Consider the following 19,569-nt stretch of genomic DNA (forward strand, 5'->3'; position numbering starts at 1 on the left):
CTCTGTCTTGCCCACGAGCCCCTCTGCCTCCACCTTCCCCTTCAATGCTGAGGTTCCCAAAGGTCTCCATACTGTCCTCCCCTCACTCTGCACACTCCCCCTGGGTAGTCTCATTTGCTCCATCATTTAATCTGCTACCTTTTTGTTGATGACTTCCAAGTCGGTATCTCCAATCCAGACCTCTCCCCACATCTCCAGGCCTAAACATCCAACTGTCTGCTGGACATTTGCCCAGATCCAACTGGTCCTCAGCTGATCACATCACCTTCTCTCTGTTTCTGTGCGCCCTTTCCCAGATGGTAGCACCACCTTCTGCGCAGTCACCAAAGCTGAATGGATGTCATCACTGATTTTTCCCTATTCCAACTCCACTGTCAACCCCCCAGCCTGGAGATCTAGAAACTGACGGTGGGGCTGAGTGTGGGGCAGCATGAGCCCTCTGGACCCCAAAGAAGCTGTACAGGAAAATAACAATCAGGTCCAGATGAGGAGAAGGCACCTAACAGAAGCTAGGAGCTCAGAGGCATAGAAAATGAGAAACTGTCACATTCATGTCCCCAAAGAGATTGGGCACCAATCATTCGGTGACCTGCTCTATCACTATTAGTTACTTTCCCTTCCCTGTGAGTTGCTTGTCTGTTTTCCTCACTTTACTGTGGGCTGGAGATGATCTGTGGCAGTGTTTTCCTATGAGGGTGCCTTCTCTCTGTTCCCCCTCCTTTATCTCCCTTGGCTCTTCGCACATTGGTCTTAAAACTCCATCCTGCATCAAACTCAACTCACTGAAAAGCATCTGTTCTCTCTCCATCCCTGTATGTATGGATATTTAGCTACCAATATAGATACATATCTATATCTATATGTACATTTGAAGGCTCTTAATTTTGTTTTTGAAATTAATTGGCCTTGAGTAATTCATTTAATAAATAATCTAGTGATTTCTCAGCAATCATAGCAAATACTTAGGACTGTAAAGAGGGAAAACCTTAACTATAAACTAGTTTCTAAATTTCCAATTTTATAAACAGTAAATTTGACAATAAAGTTTAATAACATTATCTTCTTTAAACATTCAATTTAATGTTTATTAATTTCAATTCTAAAGGTTTTTTTCCCAGAGCCTTATTATTTATTTATTTGTTTTTTGAGTCTCAAAGATTTTTGTAGGCTTCTGCAAAGCTTGAGACTCTTAGACACCACACCTATCACTTTAGGGCCCAATAGATTACATGCCAACCCACCCCATTCCATCCATCTTCACGCTGCCCCTAGTACCCTGAGTTGACTCATCTGAAGCCACCTCACCTTCTCCAGAAGGTCTTTTTCTCACTACTACGCTCTTCCTGCTTTCCTTCCCCCACCTCCCTGGGTTAGGTGACCCTCCTATTGCTCCTACCACTCTCAGTGTATTCGTTTATGACTTTTATATTGGTTTGCAATTATTTTAAAATGTATCTGTCCACTACATTGTAAACTCATTAAGCATAGGAATAGGCTTTATTTTGTTTTTATATCCTCAGGTAATGCTGCATAGTAGGTGCTCAATAAATATGCATTGTACTAATTAATGAGTAAATTAACTATAAGCTAGTGAAAAAGAGATAGTCTATTGAGGTTTTAGGATCCATGAGGTATGCCTCTACGGGTATAATGGTGACTGACAGGACGGGAATGAGGTCAGTTCCACTCGGGGACAGGGAAGGTAACACTTGAACTGATGCTTCCATAGTGAAGGTGAGGGCAGTGTTTGTATGTGGAGGGGAAGGGCCAGAAATTCTCCATGGAGGGAGGAACGTGGGGAGAGTCAGCAGGAGAGGATGTCTACAGAGGTAAGAAAGAAAAAGACCCAGAACTGGTAGAGAGGGAACCAGAGGAGCAATCGCTTGAGATGCATTTTCATGTCCTGTTAACACTCTTTTTGATCTTGTTAATAATGTAATAATATTCATCCTTCAATTATTTACTGAGCTCCAGCTGCGTGCCTGGTGCTATAGCTGCAATTTCTTTGCCACCTCTTTTCAGTGGATATGGCAGATAATGAGAGTTGGAACTCATCCCTTCATTTTAGGCACGACTTATGTCTCACACCAGTGCCTGTGCTCCCCTCGCCGCGCCCCTCCCCCGGCAGCCCTCCACGTAACCTGGTCACCAATTGTCTGAATGATGTTGACATAATTTATAAAAGAACTTTCCCAGGACTCTCCTCTTCCTTTGGTTCCCCCATTATCTACTCAAATTCTCATGGACTGTTCCGCCAGAAGAGCTGGAAGAGAATGTAAGTTTATTTGAGTGGAAATGGGAAAACATTTTTAGAAAAAAGGTCATAGACTGAATGACAAGTATCACACACACACCAGCACGTCCCCCATGGCTTCCTATGCCAGACAAGTTCTCTTAATTTCCAAAATAACAAGTAAAACTTGCATATCACAGTGGGGCTCAGCACCAGGAACCCAAGTTCAAGGTCTGGTTTGACCTCCTAAGGAAGCTAGATATACAAAGAGGGCTTCGGAAAGGTTATGTCTCTATTATCTCCCATTAGTGGTGGTTGGCCTGAGGGGTCCTTGGGCCCTGCTCATGTACCTAAGAAATGGATGCAAGAAGAAGCTGGTTATTTCAGGTGTCTCTTTGGATTCTCAAGGGACAAGAAACATGCCTGTCCTTTCGGACTGTGTAATATTTTTTCTGAAGGCAGAACAAAGCATATTAGCTACTAAAAATCTTGTTTGTGCAGTTATCTGCGGATGCTTTGGATCCAGTGGGTTAATTAAACAGATACCACGTTGCCAGCACACAAAGGGAATGTTTTATGAGTTGAATTTTTTGTTTTACCTTCTCTGTTTCAAAGAAGACCATCTGAAAAATAGTACTGACTTTTCAGTTGAGGATCTACCTAAGGCAAGGGTAAATAGGTAGCCACAGGTTACAAGTGTCTTTACAAAGACGACATGGTGTGTGGGAGCCAGGGGAAGGTTCTGGAGTGAAAGATGAGCTGCTGTCTTGAAAGCCCCCAGACAGAGGTGAAAAGCAGATGAAGCCCTGCACAGACAGTGTAGCCCCTTGGTGAGTCCTGGGCTGCTGCTACAGGAAATCCAGATTTATCCAGGAGGGAAGTTGTTGCTAGGCAACTGGGAGATTGTGGATTTAAGGCATGTTTGTTGCAACCTGTCAGTTGTTAAGCATCAGATGAAAAGAGAGGAAGCTGGCTTCGGTGGTGAGGGGGCAACCAGAGGGGACACCCTGAGTACCAGGAAATGTGTCATGAGTGGAGAATTCAGACTGAATCACTCAGAGATGGGGGGCGGGGGGTGGAAATGCCTGCCTGTCTCTAATGGGAGAGGTCACCGAGACACGCTGTCTCCCGGGACTGGCGAGAACAGAGTTTCTGATGAGAGGGTGGGCTCTGGGGTATGTGAACAGACAAGTTATGGGACTTGCTTTGGCTCAACAGAAACTAGGCCTTTTTCTCTCCATTGTGACTTCAGTCCTGGTATTTGTGGTTGATGAAAGCAAAACTGAGCTTGGAATCTAGGGGCAGTCAAAAGGTCACTCCACGAGACAGATTTCTTGCTAGTCTGAGGAGTCTGAGGAAGGAGAATGTGGCACCTAAGTGTTCGAGGAGGCCATTCCTGGGAGCGGAACAGTGGGAACAATGGAGCCCACTGCAAAGTGGCCGTAATCTTGCTTTGGTAAGAGCAAAAATGCTTTTGTTTCAAAGAGCTTTTCCATCTCTTCTTTAATGTGAATGTCACTATCACCCCATGTAATACGTAACGGGGGCCTTACACATGGGGTGGCTGAGATCCATTTAAATGACAGCAAGCTAGGGGACAACCCGGAGCCAGGCCCCAGTCTTCCAGCCACGGGGTGGTCTTTGTGTGTTCCACTGGGCTGCCTGCTTTCTGGCCCTCCCACCACTGGCCCCAAGCTCGGGGGGAAGCTGATGACCTCCTAAAGAGAGTTAAGGAAGGATCATCTGTGGCTCTATTGAGACTCTTTAGAAAAGGACGTATATTAACAGTAGGCAGAAAAGAAATTTCAGTGCCGAAGCTCATAACCTGGTGTCTGGCTTCAGAAGTTCCATGAGACCCTTCCCGCCGTGTGTCTGTGCCTGTATTTCTCTAGAGAGAAGGTTTAGAGCTGTTGTCAGATTTTCGAAGGCAGTTCTAATCTATGAAATGTAAAGAACTACTGTTCTGTAGAGATAAGAAATATGAGGACAAAATCCTTCTTCAAAACGGTTTACCCTGGCGAGAACCTGATGTCTCCTGATTCATCAGTGCTCAGTCCGACTAAAGGCCAGCACCCCAGGCCCCGTCATCCTCGGAGCAGGCTCCACAGGGGCTTGCTCGTGTCCTGCGTGACTTTAGTTTCGACCTTTAGTATTTTTTTCTTTTTCGATTCATAAAAACAACATCTGATCTGTCATGAAAATAAGCCCTGGTCCACTGTAGGCCTGGAGCCTGAAAGAAATCAAGTCAGGCCAATGGCCACCAAGCCTGGAAGCCTAATGTACATTAATGCACATTGATGTTCCTCTATCCTGTTGCCTTTTTATTTCTTCTTTATTGAAATCTGTTGACCCAGAGGAGATTTTGGCTGTAATAGACACAGTTTTGTAGATGTGGACAGAAAAACATACTAATGCTATAAATAATATATATTTGCTGTGGCTTAATACTCTTCAAAGAACCAAAAACATATTTTCTGATTTTGCTTTGTTTTCACCTAGTAGCTATGCTGCCCACTCCTTGCCCCGCATGCTGCTGGCACAGGACATCGCTCCTTTCCCTTCCTCCCTCCCAAACCCTCGCACACAGGTGGGAGAAAGTTGACAGACAAAGATTCAGAAATCAGAAGGAAGAGGAAATCACGAAGTTAAGTCATTAAAGGGACCTCGCTGTAAAGTCCTGGAGATGTGGGCCTTTTCCAGAGACTTTTGACGTGGCAATACCGCCTGAAAATTGAAAGGCATAGTTAAAGTTGAGCAACCCCCAATGAATGATGACAGAGAGCAGAAGCCATGGCCAGCTCACACTGGGCAGCGGGCAGTCCACCCACATTTATTCCCCATGATTCAGGAATTTAGGGAGCAGAGCCAAGAACAAAGCAGGACGTTGAAAGGAGCATGGAGTCTGGACCCCCAGGACTGGACCCTTTCTTTCCCGGAACGCAATGTTCAGCCGCTCCGTAGTCTGAGAGACACGGATAAAGTGAAGTCAGAAAAATAAAAAACTGTGACAGAGTAGTAGTTGCGGGGAAGGAAAGAAAGCTGAATCACGCCACACTGGAAGCAACTACAGAGGGGAAAACCATGGGCCAAAAGCTGGGGAGGCCAGATTTCCTCTATCAACGTCCATGGAAAGGGGGGAGGGAGGGAAACCATTTCCCAGCAGTGTGGCAGGTCTTGGCACCCGCCTCAGTTCCCCTGCTGAACTCCCACAAATAAACATCAGAGCAGAAGGGACAGATTTGCTTCTCAGCAAGATTTCAAAGCTGTGTACCAGAGTGGAGAGAACACAGGAAGGATCTAGAGGGAGAAGGAGGAGGAGGAGGGGCATGCTTACCTCAGGCCAAATCAGATGGGAAACATCCCAACCGCTCACCCGAAACTGACACATCATTTTTTATGAGGTGTGAAACGTTTCAGGTAGTGCTGGCAGTCACGATCCTGTGGGCCCAGGTCTGAGCTGCCGGGTTTCAAGCTGGAGGCGGTAAGCCCGAAAGACCACAGGTAAAAACAAGCTCTTTCAAGCTCTCAACCGAGGTGAAACCAAGAGGGGATAAACGTTCCTGGAGAAAACCCCTCCACTTGGTTGCTTATTTCTTTCCTAGCCCGCCTGAGTCTCTGGGCATCCAAAGTGCGTTCAAGTGGGCATATGTCTGTATCGGAACAGGCCGGGTGAGGTGAGGTAAGGACGTGGTCCTGCATTTGGATTATTTGAAGATGACAACACTCACTTCTGACTCCAAGGGGCCGAGGAAAAACACAGCTGGCCCCAGTTGGTGCTAACCCCCAAAGCCCCTCTCCAATTCTCTCTGCTCCCGCTCCCAGGGTTTCAGGGACTGGAGGTTGGGCTCCTCCCTGCCCCCCACCGCCAACTCCCCAGGCCACACACACCCAGCTCCTCACAGCAAGGGCAGGTGCCGTCACAGTGGTTTACTGGGATTGTCCCTCTTTCTTTGGTAATGAGCACTGACTCGGCATTTAATGAAACCTTATTTATACGCTGGCGTACATGTCTATGAGAAACAGCCCGGGAGCAGAGTGGGCCCACATTCCGCGCACTCACACTCAGCGTGGCTGCGAGCCAACCAGCTGCAATAACAGCCTCATCCCAGAGAGGCCCCTCACCCCGGGCCTCAGAGCATTCCCTGCTCCCCCCGCCCCCCATGCCCCTCTCAGGGGGTCACAGGGTCTGCCTTCATCTTTTCTGTGCCCCCTCGGGGTGGTTTTTCTAAAAACACTGTTAGGGTGGGTACAGGAGCAATAAAAGCAAAAATCCTATTTTAATGCCTGTAATTTCTTTTAGATTTTCTTATTAGTAATTTTTTTTTTTAATGTTTAGCCGCTCTCTCCATTTGTCGAATGAAAAAGCACATTTGAAGGGCACCAGCCAGAGAGTCTGTCCCCTTTGCTTGGGACCTGTGTGTCCTGCCTCGGTGCAGTCTTTCCCCACAGAGACCAGCAGAGCAGGAAGATGGCCGGTAGGAGGCGTCCTCCAGGAACACCACCCTCCCACCCCCATCTGCCTTCCTGGTTTCTCCTCTAGGCAGTCACTGGGCCACTCCACGGCTTTGTAAAGAGAATGGCAGAGAGGCTGTGTCTCCACAGCACCCTGGTCTGGTGGTAGATCCCACGAAGGTGCTTCGAGGCCTTACAGGCATTTGAAGTACTGTACTCATTGTGTTTGCTCTACAGAAATTGAGACTGTGAATCAAACTCCTATGTTTTAGGTCAGTAATTCTCAGCCCTGGCTGGACATTGGAATGACCTGGGAAGCTCTGAAAAATACTAAAGCCAACTGGATTAGAGTCCCAGGGCCGGGGTAGGCGCTGGGCCCTCGTAGTTTTTAAAAGTTCCCCAGGTGACTCAATGAGCAGCCCGGCTGGAAATCACTGCTCTAGGGCCTGCCTGTTGTTCAGTGTTGGCGTTCCTATGCTGTGCTGCTGTGACGTGGCCTGTTTGCATGTCTGGGGGCTCACAGAGAGTTCAGTGAGTGCGGGAAGGGCACGCGGGGAGCCTTGGCCTCACAGGCGCCCGGTCGGGGTTTGAGTGCGTGGGCACATGGGTGCAGATGTGGTGAGCAAGCACACAGGTCCCGTCTCAGGTCAGTGAGGGTGATCGGCCAAAGTTCTCTGGCTTCTAAACTCTAGCAGCGTGTAAGGGCAGGAAGACTTTCTGGTCTTTCTTGTCTGGTAAAGAAATGTTCTGAAGCCAGTGGCCTGAGTTTGGGTTTAGTACCTAATGGAGTTTGCCCAGGTTCCCCTTTATCCTTCTACTTCTAGGACTGTCCCCCAGAATTGCTGGTCATGGCCCAAAGGTACATTTACGTATACCAGCAGCCACAGTCCTTCAAAGAGAGGCGCAAGACCCTGCCCCTTTCCTAGTGACCAGAGGATTGCACGACCCTTGGTGCCCAGGGAAGCTCAACAGCTCTGCAAACCCAGGTACCGGTCTCCTGGCTGCCCAGAACAAGCGGTTGTTACTGCCTTGCTCTTCGGTCTAATTCTGAAAACAAACCAAGGAGCATGTCTGAAATTAGCTTCCTTTGTGACTTCGGACAGAGAAGTTTAAACCACCTGGCTTTTTATCTCCATGCAGCGTGGGGAGCTGAGAGGCCCTCTGGGGGGCCCTGGGCTCTCAGTTGTGGTAGCCTACATAGGTCCCCAGGCCTCTCGCCACCACTCTGGGGCCCACCCGATGGGCTGGGGACAGCGCAATGTTCCACCAGAAAGTCACACTTTGGAAGGCATAAAGTGTGAACTCTGCCAGAAACTCTGTGGTCTTGTTTTATTTTGCTTCATTTTTAAAAGCCTTCATCTTGCTTTTTAAGAAAATCTGAGGGTGGAATTTTGGGACTTGAGAGACAGCAACCATTAAAAAGGCAAAAAACGTAACTTTCTCAACCAAGTTCTCAGTGACTAACACTCCTCCTACCATCACAATTCCAGAAATTAAAATGTAGGTACAAGGAAAAAAAATTCAAAGCTAGAAGCATTATATATGTTCCTTTCTCTGAAGGATTCTAATTTTGCATGTTCCTTACAGCATGGCCTACATTACAGTGAGCTCCTAAGGTAACAGGGCAAATTCTGAGCCTGGCCCAGATCTCCCCAATCAGTCTCTGGGACTGGGAATTTGGAACTTGCATCTTTTACCAGCTTCCCTGATGATGTCCATGCACTCTGATGTAAGAAATGCTGCTGTCCGCCTCCTTTACAGACGTAATTCCCTCTCATCTGACCCTTCTGGCAAAAGAGGGGATATTACCAGGTCCCGGGAAGGGTTCTGACATGCAGTTCTGGAATACAGGGTTGAGCTAGATCAAGGCTTTCCAAAGTTTTGAGACTATGAAAGTTTCTGTTGTTTTTTTTCCTACTCAGAAACAGCAACCTTTGGGGTCAAGAGCAGACCCAGAACGGGGAGCATGAAGCTCTCGTTTTCTGAGGTGAATTAAATGTTTTGCATATTTTTTCATTTACATTTTCCTACTACTTTATAAAGTATTGTATTTGCCTGATAGATGAGTGATGGGTCCAGGGAAAGTCACCTATCTTGCCCATGATCACCTGCCTAGGAAGTGGTAAGACGGGGAGTCAAACCAGGCCTCCTTTCTCCTTACCATGCTGCTAAAGGTGGTGGAGAGGACTTCTCCCACTTTTGGGGCAGACTCAGAGCTGTCACAACCACGTGCCTAGTGGTGACTCCCAAGAGCCTGGGCCAATACTCTAGAAATGCTCTCAGTTGATATTCCTTGGCCTTTGGAGCCTGGAACTTCCTCAAGGACTGTCTTGAAGCCCAGGCTCTCACCCTTCCTGCCTGTCAATTCATGGGTTTCCAATGGCCTGTGACCAGGTCCTGCTGCCCCAGGAATTACCTTCCAAGGGGCAAGAAGCTAAATACCGCTCTTACCACACGGAAGAGTTTGAAGAAGTCCACGTTGGCGTAGAATGTGTCTTCCATCCACTGTAGGGTGCCCTGGGAGAGGGAGCAGGTGGCCTCACGGACTGTCTGCGCCCCTCGGCGCTGGCTGAAGATTAGGAAACGCTGCAGGAGGGCCTCGCTGCAGGCGACATCCTTCAGCGCCAGGTCTGGGACTCCGCGAGCAAACTGCAGGGAGGAGAAGCAACACTGGAAGACCGCCTGTGGTAGGAGAACACCTCCCCGCCAGAGATGGCTCTGTCCTCACCCACAGAACCTGGGACACCATTATTCATGGCAAGGGGGATTAAGATTGCAGATGAAACTAAAGTTGCTCATCAGATGACTTTATTTTTGGATTATCTGGGTGGGCCCAATGTAATCACAAGAGTCTTTTAAATGTGGAAGAGGGAGGCAGAGGGCACAAGAGGAATGTCATGTGCAAAAGACAGGATGGGTCACTGCCGGCCTTGGGGATGAAAGGAGGCCACCAGCCAAGGGATGTGGCCTGGAAACTGGAAACTGGATTTCCCTCTAGAGGACCGCGCCCCCCACTCCGAAAGGAGTGCAGCCTTGCCAACACCTTGACTTTCAGACTTCTGACCTGTAGAACTGTAGGATAATAACTTTGCATTGTTTTAAGCCATTAAGTTTACGGTGATTTGTTAGAGTAGCTACAGGAAACTAATATACTCCCAAACCTCACTTTACCAGCGAGCCATTCAGAATTTGCGAGATCCCTTCTCAGAACAGCAGGGCTTGAGTGTCATCAGGGCCTGCCCCTCGGAGCTCGGGTGCGGGGGTGGCCTGAATGCATTTGGAGTGATGGATAGCAAATGCCCCCCCCTTTCTTACCAGGTTTAGCAAATAAAAATACTGGATGCCCAATTAACTATGAATTTCAAATAAACAATAAACAACTTTTAGAACAGTATGTCCCAAATAGTGTCCAAATGGGCCATACTTACGCTAAAAAAAATTATTGGTTGCTTATCTGAAATTCAAATTAAACTACATATCTTATGTTTTGTCTGATGACCCTAACCCCCAGATAGGCCACATCCTGCAGCTCCTGTGAAGCCCCTTAGCAGTGACGACTGAGCACAGTCCCCAGATTGCCCCAGTCCTGGCCAGGACACTCGGCCACCCTGGAGTCCTGGACTCCCAGCAGAGGACGAGACCCTGAGTACCATGAACAGGTTCCTGAGCTTCCCAGGTCTCTTCAGCCTTCCCATGGCTTCCAATTCACTACACAGTCCTCTGGGCTGGAGCGCAGAGCAGGCCCAGGCTCTGCTGCCCCCTGCGTAGGGAGTGTCCAGAGCACAGATGGAAGCCCGATCCTGAAATGAGGCGCTGGTCACAGAGGACGCCGCGTTGGTGTGGACTCCGTCAATCCCAGGGCACTGTCAGCGGGTGCATATTCCAGCAGAGCCTTCCTGTTTTGCCTACACTTTACTTCGTAGCCCCAGCGAAAATCCCTCCCCCAACCCTAATCCCAGAGTGCAAGACATTTTGAGGTAGAGGGAACGAATGAGTTCATTTTGTCCAAACCTCTAATATTCCAGAGGAGAAGAGTGATGGAGAAGAGGAGGGGGGACTTGAGGAGTTACGCAGAAGGCCGGTGGGAAAGCTGGGACACCGCAGAAGTCCCCTGCTCATTCTGTCACTCAGTCATTCGCTCATGCAGTGCTGGCTCACTGAGCTCCCATTCCGCAGACACTCGACTAGTTACTGCCGATTCAGTGAAAACGAGGCTGGGTAGCTCGGTTGGTTAGAGTGTTGTCCCCATTTACCAAAGTTGTGGGTTAGATCCCCAGTCAGGGCACAGATAAAAAACAACCAATGAATGTGTAAAAAGTGGAACAACAAATCAATATATATATATATTTTCTCTCTCTCCCTTCCTCTCTCTAAAATCAGTAATTGTTTTTTTTAAAAAGGAAAGAAAAAGGAATCGGGTGAACTTTCTGCTTTCTCAGGAGCTCACGGGCTACCTGGAAATACAGGCATTTAAAGAGTAATAAGTGCTAGATTGACTGTAGTAAAGCCAGAGTACAGAAGAGGGAGCGTTAAGAACAGTGAGTGAAAATAGCTAGCATTTATTGTTTATTGTGTGCCAGGCACTGTTCTGAGGGGTTTACACATATTAATTCTTTTAACCCCCACAGCAACCACATACGGTAGGCACTTTTATTATCTCCACTTTACAAATGAGGAAACAGAGGCCCAGAGTCATTAATCAGCTTGCTGGAGGTCGCACAGTTAACCATGTGGGCTTGCTGGGATTTGAACCTACAGCTTGTGCTTAACCATTACCTGTTAGCTCTTTGTTGAGTAGGGAAGAGGGAGGGGGCAGGACAAAGAGAGGAGGGTTAATGACCAGCTTCACTGAAGAGACAACATTTGAGCTGGGCCTTGAAGCAAGTCTAGGAGCTTACAGGGCTGGGGCAGGATGAGGGCAGACCAGACCTGTACCAGTCTCATCGTCTAGTAACTCCCTAGAAGGGGACAGGGGGTGATGTGATTCCCTTCTGCGCTGTGCTCAGGCACCAGGCAGAAAGGACCAGGAGGGGCAGTCAGTCCTGATGGTAAAGAACAAAATTCCATGTTTGATGAGGATGACCGATTAGAGACTTGTAAACCACATGTGGATATTTAAATTTAAAATAATTAAAATTAGCCCTGACTGGTGTGGCTCAGTGGGTTGGTCATTGTTCTGCAAACTGAAAGGTCACCAGTTCAGTTCCTGGTCAGGTCACATGCCTGAGTTGCAGGCCAGGTCCCTGGATGGGGGTGTACAAGAGGCAACTGATCGATGTTTCTCTCTCTCTCTTTCTCCCTCCCTTCCCCTCTCTCAAGAAAGAAAGGAAAGAAAGAAAGAAAGAAAGAAAGAAAAGGAGGAAGGGAGGAAGGGAGGAAGGGAGGAAGGAAGGAAGGAAGGAAGAGAGAAAGGGAGGGAGGAAGGGAGGAAATCTTTAAAATTAAATAACATTTAAGGTTCAGTTCCTCAGCTGCACTAGCTCTATTTCAGGTGCCTAGCTGCCACGTGTGGCTAGTGGCTGCTGTATTGGACAGCACAGAGGAAGAACATTGTCTTTGTGGAGGAAGGCTCTAGTGGACGGTGCTGTTATGAAGCCGCCGAGCTGGACAGAAACCGACACTGAGGCAGAGGTGAGCAGGCAGGAGTACGAGGCAAGCGGGCAGAGAAGCAGGGCCGGCGCAGGGTGCAGAGGGATCTGGGTCCCCAGGAGAGGTCTCTGCCAGCGCAGGAGCTCTGGGCTCCCCCTCAATCCCTGGGGCTTGCTGGTCAGGGAAGCATCAGCAGATCAAAGCCAGCAACACTAAACAAGGTCACAACCTGGTGACCAGGGACCCTTCTTCTCCCCACAGGAGAGGCCTCAGCCCTGAGGGCAGCAGCACGGCGACTGGAGGTCCAAATGCCACGTCAGTGAGGCACTGGAAAGACATTACCCCTCGATTCCTGCCTTTATCTCCACCGCCCTGTTATTACCAACTGGAAGTCATCAGAGGCATTTCCAGGACTTGAGTTTTGTAAGCTGAAGGGCAAGCAGAGGGGAAAATGACCAATCGATGCTGCTGCCCAAACTTCCTCGGGTCAGGTGGAGGGAACGCGGAGCAGGGCAGCCAGGCCTGACTCGCCAGGAGCCCACAGCCCCAGGATGCTGGGCCAGGAGCCATGAAGCCCCAACTAAAGCAGTGGTTCTCACCACTGAGCCTGCCAGAATCACCTGGAGGGCTGGTTAAACCGTGGATTGCCTGAGAATTGGCTTTGCTAACAAGCTCCCGGTCCTTTAGGTGTTACTGGCCTGGGACTCTGAAAACCCCTGAACTGGAGTGAGGAAGACTGGGTTCAGAATGAGAAACCATGGATTCTGCAGCAACTTTGAGCTCTGTATCCTCCTACAAACGACTCAGTGGCCAGCTGCCTCTTTCCCCCCCCCCCCCCCCCCCCCCCGTCTGTCTGAGCCATCTCAGGATTCACGTGACGAGAACGTAGCTAACAGATGTGCAAGTCATGCGTTCGTGGCAAAAATGCTCTGAATAAATACGAGAGAGAATGGCCGTGGACGAACTAGACTTGGAGGTGGGGATGGCGCGATTAGGTCAGATTATGCCAGGGGGAGAGAGGAAGGAGTTTGCCTGGCGTGGAGAGGAAACAGTGCAGGAAATCGGAGATCTGCTCTGCATGCTGCCGTTATCAGTCTGTAAGCTGGGAGTGACCCCAGCACGGCTCAGGACTCTGCACTGCCGGCTTCTCCACGGTCAGGTTTGCTCAAACACCACCTCCTCAGGAGGGCCTTCCCTGGCCACCCCATCTAAACCTGCCCCATCCCATGCCCGCACCCTTCCCTGACTCCTGACCCTGCTAGAGTTTCCTCACAGCACGCATCTCCACCTGCAAATGCGTGGCCTCCTTTGCGTACTTCCTATCGCCTGTGGCCCTCAAGTAAGCCGCCGGAGTGAGGGGCTTGCCCGTATTGCTTAAACTGTATTGTAGTACCCCCAAATGTCCCTAAATATTTAATGAATAATGAACCAACCTCAGTTTCCTCAACTAGAAGAGGAGGTGGAGCCACGTGGCCTCTAAGGCTCTTTCCAGCCATAAAACGCTGAGACGCTGTGTTGCCAGGACCGGCGCTGTCTCAGAATCCTATGAGGGCAACGCTTATCAGTGCAAGTAACCCTCAGGGATTTTTCTGAATATGTGCCATGAGTTATGCATGCTGAATGTGAAAGCAAGAAGGGAATAAAAAGCCATGCTGTTCCTTGCCTGGCTCAGGTTTGTGCTCACCCCTCCCTTCCAGGGACCGCTGAGCAAGGACGTGAACCTACCTGCTCCGGTCGGACCAGGCAGTTGACCAGAAGGTGGACAACTGAGTCAGACAGGCCAATGTTTTTCGTGAGAAACAGCGTCAGTGTTTCTTCATCCTTCAGGACATCCCGAATTCGAATTCCTCTGCCTGTATAGGAACGAGAGAACGAGCAGGGTGCTGAAGGGGAGGGAGGTGGATCAAAACAGAGAAAACATCTAGAATTCACTGGAAACATTTCTAACTGTATTCTTGGGGTCCCTAGCAGCACCCGGAGGGCAGGGCTCCTGCCAGTCAGCTGTCCCCCAACACAGTCACAGAATTAACTGCTGAGGCAGCTCGGCAAAATTTAGTGAGAAGGCACAGAAAGCAGAAAAGGCCAGCTCAGGGTCCGGTGTGGGGTTGTCATCAGATGCCTTGTGGGGTTGGCCTAGGCCAATGGCTTTCAGTGAGATAGGAGCAAGGAGCTGGAGCAGGGGGATTTTGTCCCCCTGGGAATATTGGGCAGCACCCGGAGACATGTTTGGTGGCTATAACTGGGGAGGTGCTGGTGGGTAGAGAACAGGAATGCTGCCAGACTTCCCACAGGCAGGGGACAGGCCCCCTGCCCCCACGAAACAAAGACCTGTCTGGTCCAAAATGCCGATAGGGCTAAGGTAGAGAATCGCTGATCTGGGCCTGGAGGAGACACGTCTCTGTCCACAGTGCAGTTGTCATGGGGTGGAGGATCCTTCTCGGCCTTTCTGCAATCTCAGTTAGGGTCTAAGCTCCGGGTACTGACGCGGACTAAGAGAGATGGGGCTGTTTTGGTCAAGAAAAACTTCGAGTGGAAAAACTTCGAGAGGGGATGGCCCATCGCCCGGGCTTGCAGTTTCATGCCCTAATCATCCCGGTCTCATTCTTTCTAGCTCCACTCAGAATCTGCTAGAAGCAGAACATTGTTTATGGGGAGGCATAAAGGACTCCTAACAGTTTAGGTAACCTTGGGGCTAGTGATTGAACCTCTTCTGAGCCTGTACTTTCCACATCTCCCTCTCAGGATTGCTCTGCGGGTGACGAAAGACAAGGAAGGCAAAGCGCTCAGCCTCCAGGCCTGAAATAGTGAGCACTCGATTAATGCTTACTCTCACTGCGGTCACATTATTCTTACCCCTCTCGGGAGTCCCACTCAGGGTGCCCACCTCCTCTGCCTGCTTCCAGGGCCAGCACTCTGTCTGGAGCTGGCCGCTGTCACAGTTCAGGAGGTGCTGGTCAGAGAAGAAGGTTAAAAGCCCAGATATTTGTGAAATTGTTTCAGCATTCTGGGAAAGTCTTTGGATTGCACGAAAAGGCCTATCTCTGCATTCCAAGTTCTCTGGGAGCCTGCTTGACTGCTTATCTCACATAGTTCTCCTTTGACTAGATTTAATCATCCAATGCCCCTGCTCCCTCCAGAGCTCATCTCCTCCCTCCCCAAGTTCTTCCCTCACCGGGGAGCCGAGGGGCCAAGGGCCTGAGTACGTGAAGCCATCCCTTCCGTTTTCAGGATGTGACTCGCCTTGCATGGTGCCCTATCCAGATCGGCTGGCTGCTGGTTTCCTTTTGAAAAGGGATGAGTCAGCCACAGGCCTGGCTGTGCAGTGAGCACAGGGAAACCTGTCCTGAGGTACCACCTCCCTGTCACTTCTTTCTCCAGGGTGGGGGCCCTTCAGAGTCCTGCCCCTGGGGAGCCCAGGGTCACTACCCTTCGCATGAGAAAAGCCCAAATGCTTTAGGGCGACCTGACACAGGAGGGAGCCTGAGGGAGGAGAAGGGTTTGAAGAGGGGCTGTCCTATTTGATTCTTGCCTTCCCTCCTTTTCAGCAAGGTAATTCTGTCATATTCCAAACTCAGGTCCTGCTTCCTCTCTTCCTTGCCCAAGAGCTCAATTATTTTTCTCCCAGTCACTTCTTTATGTACAGCGTTATGTTACACACACACACACATCCCCCTCCTGAAACTGGGGGGCTGTGCATTCTACTTTCATCAGTACCGCTCATCACACCTAGCAACGCTGAGCACCCGGATGGAAGCCCGTGAAGTCACCTGTCTCTGACATCCAGCACTGCAGCCTGACATGGAATCCGAGCCTCAGTAACATGGAACGGCGCGGGCACCCCAGTGAATGCCTGTTGTGCCCTGAAAACCATGACCCCATTGGACTGTTTGTCTCTTTGTTATTCTTTAACTCACTCACCTGACCTTACAAAAAATACCTTTGCCGGGGAGAGGGACAGAACGCGGGAGACAGTATCCTACCCAGGTGACTGACTGGGCGGCTGTGGCCCTAGAGACCAGGGGGGGGAGCATTCTGGCCCTACACACCCGAGGAGGGGTGGGGGCCGCCCTGCAGGGGACGTGTGGGGCCCAACGTGAAAGAGGTGGCTGATACCAGACAGAGGTTTCGCTAGACTCTCGAGGGAGAAATGTGAACTGGGGGCCTGAGGAAAGAAAAATAAATTTAGTTTAAAATGTGGTTCTGCTTGTTCTCTTCCCCAGGAAGATTAGAAGCTGGGGGAGGGGCAGCTGAGGCCCGCAGAGTTGAGGGGAGCTGAGGTGGGAGGGAAGCCCAGAGAATGCTCGAGGCTCAAGGGAAGAAGGTGTTTAAAGATGATTGAGAGACCGCAGAGCTTCCTTGGGGGTGAGAGGGGAGGGGGCTTCGTGTCTGCCTTTAACCATTCATCTTCCCCTGTTGAGAATGCTGTACTACAGGTTTGCGGGAAAGGAAAATGCCGCCTGGTCAGCCATCAGCATACTTTCCCAGGTGACTGGGGAGCTGACTGGCAAAAGCACACACCAGTGACAGCCGCCACCGCGCTTTCAAAGGCTTAACGCTCCACTGCAGCTTGGGGCCGAGGATTTGACGTTCTCAGGGAGCAGTGGTCCAGGTGACTCTGGGACAGATTTTGAAACAGTCTGCAGTGCGTATGGCGTACTTCAGTCCCCAGCCTGGAATTCCTTCAGAGACAGTGTCCCAAACTTTACTTGGGGATGGTCTCCTTCCCCCTCTCTCCCCCAAAAGGCCACTAAGAGTTTCTGTTCCCAGCCCCAAAGTTCTTCGGGGGCTTGGGCTGGCCTTGCCCGACCCGGCCTGCCCAGACCTCCGAAGCTGCTGTTGTTCAGCGATTTTCCCCCAAAGCCTGCAGGTCTGCAGGAGGAACCACCTGTGTGCCAGTTCAGAACGCGTCCCGCTTTGGGGTTGGGAGGCAGTGATTTTTGGTTCTCATGCACACACTGTGAAGGCCACAGAGAAGCTGAGGTTTGAAGTGACTTCCTTTACACTCCCTCCCAGCCAGACTCCAGGTGAGGGTCAAACACCGAAATGAAATTTCTGCTGGATGAACAAGGCTCAGACAGCCATTTTGTCTTCTGCTGCTTAGCCTCAGGGAAAAAAGGGCTTTCTGCTGGTCCCACCCTTTTTTTCTTGCTACTAAAATGCAGATTGTGCTCAGAGGACTAAAAGCTTAGTCCTGCAAGCTCCAGCTAAGTAAATTCTTCCACCCAAAGCAGCAAAAGACACAGCATTTGTAGTTTGGTTTTACTACATGAAGTATACACGTTACTATTTTTGAAACAACTGGAACGTAATGAAGTAATCTGAAAGTCCCTCCTGAGCAGACCCCTGTCCTTTATTGCTCCAATGGGGGGTGAAGGGAGAAGGTGGCCGATGGGAGGAGGATCAGACCCTCCTTGGAGAACTTTCCCCTCCCGACTCCCCTGAGCTCTTGAAGCTCCACCTGCCCCCCGCTCTACACAGGTGGTCACTGCGCACGCAGTCCTTTCACTTCTGCCCGGGGAGCGGGCGAACACTGTCTGACCCATGCCCACCGCCAGGGACCAGCTCCGCGCCTGGCTAGGGGGTCACTCGCCAAAGGTCTGCGGTGTGTCGGCTGGGCCGCGCAGTGAGGCTGCTGGGACTGACCCGTTCCAGCTTGTTTGGAACCGAGTAGGAGCTGTGCTACCAGCCCCGCCAGTGCCCTTGGTAGGCCCTTTCCTCATCCCTGCCGTTCTCTAAAGTCATCCCGAGGGCATCACCTCCCACCCTTACCCCCATCCTAGGAGCAGACATCTCCCAGATCCACACTGCTTCCTTCTCAGGCTCTCAGCCCCACTCCCTGACCCATCTTCCCCGCACCAGCAGCCTTTGCTCTCCAGCCCTGGGCTGCAGCGAGCCTGGGGTTCCTGCGGGCCTGGCTCCCTCCCTGCGGATGGTTCCGGTTCGGGGGTGGGGGAGGAGGGGGCAGGCTGTTGCCCCATCCAGTCCCTTGGGCTGTCTGCAGTGGAGCCTCCTGCAAACACATCGCCTACACTACATCCACCTGTGCTTTAAGGACTGTCAGAGTGGTTGCCGGGGTTGGGTTTGTTTGTTTCTGTTTTCCTTCTGGGAGGAGGGGTCTGGGGTGGGAGCTCCTCCACCTTTCTGCTCACTGTTCCCCACTCCAAGGGGTTCTCCTATCCACCCAGCCTGGCCTCTCATTTCCTTCACCTCCTCATCAATCACATTGTCACCTCTGCTGCGCTTCAACCACCATGGCCCACCTGGGGGCTTGTTCTCGCCTGTCCTGCCTGCCTTTGAAATCTTGAATTCATGTGCTTCATTTTCTGACCACAGCCATCAATCCTTTCATCCAGCTCATTTTCTCAGCCCTTAAACAGGGTCATGAAACCCCCTGAGATCTCTAGCTCCTGGCCTGTTCCCCCATTATTCCCTGGCCCATTTCGGCACTTCTGTCTTCTTGTCCATCCTAATGCATCCTGGACTTGACGTGTAGTTCAACACCACCCTCGACCCCCTTGCCTCCTGGACTCTCTATGCCCCCCTCAAACCTCTGCTCTGTATCCCCCAACTCTGTACCTTCTCTGCCTTGGGCTTGGGGTGCTGAATATTACTAGAAGAAATCAAAACACATGCTCTCTGCTCCACCCCCCCCCCCCCGACTCCTTAATGCTACTTGGCATCGGGACACATCTTCCTGGTTAGGACGTTTGCTCTCTAGGACTCTGTGGAAGCTTCCTACCCCTTCACCTTACTCTGAAAACCCCTCTTCCCTGCTCCTAGCACTCAGCCTAGCCTCCTACGTCCCAGAGCACACGCTGTCCTGGTGTGTTCCTTCCTGTCTCTGGACTTACCTGGGTAAGAGCTTGCTGGTCCTTCTTCCCAACCTCCTACCTTCTAGGCTGTTGAGAAGAGGAGTCCTCGCCAAAGTGAGACTCGCGTCCCCTCTAGCTCCCATTCCTTCCTGCCTCCTCTAGTGTCTTTTCTGACCACATCTCCCCTCTCTTCCCTGTATCTTGAGTGTCTCTGATGTATGAGACAGGTGAGAGGCGACTGATGGCTGAGAACACCAAAGCCCACCTTACCTGCAATTTTCTCAGGGTGAGTTCGGAGGGTGTCCATGAGTTGGGATAAGGTGCGAAGCTCTGTCCAAACACGGCCAAGCTGCCGGCTCTCTGGTGCATCCATGAGGAGTTCATGAAAATCTCGATACACCCTTGCCAAGCTGGGAGAAAAACAAGGCCTCGTCAGTAAGGACATAGCTGTCATTCTCATAGTGATAATACCACCTTGTGCAA

General features: G+C 50.5%; 1 protein-coding gene across 6 annotated transcripts in view; it reads right to left on the minus strand.

The window, feature by feature from the left end:
* ABCA4 (ATP binding cassette subfamily A member 4) overlaps nt 1–19,569 on the minus strand; it is a 140,860-nt gene that overhangs the window by 109,732 nt on the left and 11,559 nt on the right. For all 6 annotated transcript variants that reach the window (XR_008426397.2, XM_053920595.1, XM_053920594.1 and 3 more), the window contains 3 exons: nt 19,357–19,496; nt 14,000–14,127; nt 9,137–9,334 (listed from right to left, as the gene is read on the minus strand). Coding sequence is in view for 5 of the 6 variants with exons in the window: in XM_053920595.1 (XP_053776570.1) it covers nt 9,137–9,334; nt 14,000–14,127; nt 19,357–19,496 (466 nt within the window). In the remaining variant the exon portion in view is untranslated. The remainder of the gene's footprint in view (nt 1–9,136; nt 9,335–13,999; nt 14,128–19,356; nt 19,497–19,569) is intronic.

The sequence above is a fragment of the Desmodus rotundus genome, chromosome 3 (assembly GCF_022682495.2).
Source record: "Desmodus rotundus isolate HL8 chromosome 3, HLdesRot8A.1, whole genome shotgun sequence".
Taxonomy (NCBI): Eukaryota; Metazoa; Chordata; class Mammalia; order Chiroptera; family Phyllostomidae; genus Desmodus; species Desmodus rotundus.